The sequence below is a fragment of the Austrofundulus limnaeus genome, unplaced genomic scaffold (genome assembly GCF_001266775.1).
Source record: "Austrofundulus limnaeus strain Quisiro unplaced genomic scaffold, Austrofundulus_limnaeus-1.0 Scaffold16, whole genome shotgun sequence".
NCBI classification, from domain to species: domain Eukaryota; kingdom Metazoa; phylum Chordata; class Actinopteri; order Cyprinodontiformes; family Rivulidae; genus Austrofundulus; species Austrofundulus limnaeus.
Window position 1 is genome coordinate 61,674 of NW_013952418.1, and position 2,450 is coordinate 64,123.

Genomic DNA, 2,450 nt, shown 5'->3' on the forward strand with positions numbered 1-2,450 from the left:
GAACACAACTTAAAATTTTGGTGATGTTCTGGATCACGATGCAGATACAGGATATTTTTTTCTTTTAACACTCTGAGATCGGCAAAGCTGTGATGCTTTCACAGGGCTTCTGTAAAAACAGTGAGCTGGATTGGACAGCACGGACTTCAAACTTTATAAAAGTAATATTAAAACCACATTTAATGATGAATAATTTTTGCCATAAGATGCACATTTACTGAATGTTTTGTGACCAGGAAGTGCGTGACTGCACCATGAAACCTATTTTTCCCATTTCCTCAAACACACCACATTTTTGAAACAACCAATCAAAACAGTTTGTTTCTACTAGGCTTGTAAACAGAGAGCTGCCGGGCCTCAAAGTTTGGAGACGGGGGGAGCCAGGAAGCACTTTATAAAGAGAGTCAAACCATTACAAACTCATACAAGGAGATAAAACAGACGTTTTACATGGTGAAATGTGACTGATGGAAACTTAGGAGATTAATCCCACACCAGTTTGACCATGAAGAACGTCAGGTGAACAGTCTGACTTTTGTTTTTCACATTGGACTCCACCAGAAGAAATCCCATCATACTGCTGCTTAAATGTTCACTACGTCAGAACTTATTCAGCAAATGTGTTTCCATCTCTGCTTTTACACATTAACTCTTACAGGATGGAGGGAATTGGTCTTGGTGGAGGTTTGCACTCTCCCAGTGCTTCTAGTTAGTACTGAAATACTTCAGGAGCTGATTGTTTTTTGTCTGAACATTAAATTTAACTTTAGAATCCCTTTTAGTCCATGACCATGTTCCCATTCATTGGTTTATTTTAGAATCAGTAAATTAATTATTTTGCTAACAGAGTGCACATCTGTGTTCGTACAGATGCCGACCTGCAGATCAGCGAGGTCATGTGGTGGGACAACGGGGTCTATTATTGCAGTGTTGACGCTGCCGGAGACACCACTGGAAACCCGACTGAATATGTCAAGCTGATCGTCTACCGTAAGAATCGTAATTCTTCCTGTTTAGGTTTTTGCACCTCACCCTAAGCGTTTTCTTTTGTTTTGTCGTTATCAGATTGGTTAACGGTGTTGTTCATCATCATCGGCGCCCTCCTCCTCCTCATGCTCTTCTGTATCTGCTGCTGCCAGTGCTGCCCGCAGAAGTGCTGCTGCTACGTGCGCTGCCCCTGCTGCCCCCAGCAGTGCTGCTGCCCTGAGAAAGGTGGGAATCTGCAGACGGATGCTTCAGAGAGGCTCTGTCAGCCAGAGGAGCTTCAGTGAAACTTCTGATTCTGTGTTTTCTGCAGCGGTCATGCAGCACCGTATGATGAAGCAGGCTCAGAGAGCCATGAGTCCCTGGATTGGTGGGCAGCCCCTCTACGCCCCCATGAGCCAGGGCTCCCAGATGAACCCGCTCCTGTACGCAGGGTCCATGTCGGGGAAGAGTGTCCCCTTAAACCCGATGCCTCTCCCTCCTCCTCAGTCTACGGCTTACAGCATGCCTCCTCCCAGCGCCCACGGCTCGGCCAACACCAACCAGATGCTGGATTACCTGGAGAGCCAGGTGCGAAGGATGGACGTGAACACTCCTCTGATGCAGGTACCGCTTTTAACTTTAAATTATAGCTTAATATAACTTTACTGAACTCTGATGTTTTTTGTTTTTACTATAAATACCAAAAGAAGCGCCGTGTGCATCAGGTTTGGTGTGTTTTTGTTGAACACACAGCTAGTTTTAAGGCAGATTCCTCTGCTGATCCTGTGACCCGTCAAAATAAAAGTAATATTTACATCAAAACAGTGTTAGAGGTTAAAATCACCATTAAYATCATCAATAAGAACATCTATTTAATGAGGTTTATATTAGTTTAAAAGCAGAATGAGCTGCAGGCATCTGTGCTTACAAAGATTTATTTAAAGTATTATGTATTATTTAGGAACTGGATAATGAGGTTTATATTAGTTTAAAAGCAGAATGAGCTGCAGGCATCTGTGCTTACAAAGATTTATTTAAAGTATTATGTGTTATTTAGGAACTGGATAAGATCTTTTTGTTTCAAATAGAAAAAAAAATTGTAAATATTTGCTGTCAGTCAGTTTGTAAAACTATCCTTGTTCTCAGAATTTAAATGTTTGAGAAATAAACATTTCACAGCTTCAAAAATAAATGTTTTCTTTAACATTATTAATGTTTTGTTACTTGCAACATGTTGGATTGGGTTTGGAGTTTTTCATGAATGGTAACCATTTGAGACAAAACTTGAATTTTTCAGTGAGTTTGTAGATTTTTGCCTTTTAAATCTTTAAACAACAACTCTTTATTCTGACATTTACTGCTTTTTAAAACGAGTATAATGAATATTTAGCCAAAAAACCCAACAGAGAAATTACATGATGACCCACCTTTCCTGGCCTGTAATTATGTAACGATGCAGAAAAATCACGTTTCATGTTTGCGTC

At 40.6% G+C, this 2,450-nt stretch overlaps 1 protein-coding gene across 1 annotated transcript in view; it reads left to right on the forward strand.

Annotated features, from left to right (window-relative positions):
- LOC106513927 (immunoglobulin-like domain-containing receptor 1) overlaps positions 1-2,450 on the forward strand; it is a gene marked incomplete in the record, with an annotated part of 8,808 nt that overhangs the window by 1,606 nt on the left and 4,752 nt on the right. The window contains 3 exon segments of the mRNA XM_014002988.1: positions 871-990; positions 1,066-1,212; positions 1,298-1,590. Of these exon segments, the coding sequence (XP_013858442.1) occupies positions 871-990; positions 1,066-1,212; positions 1,298-1,590 (560 nt within the window).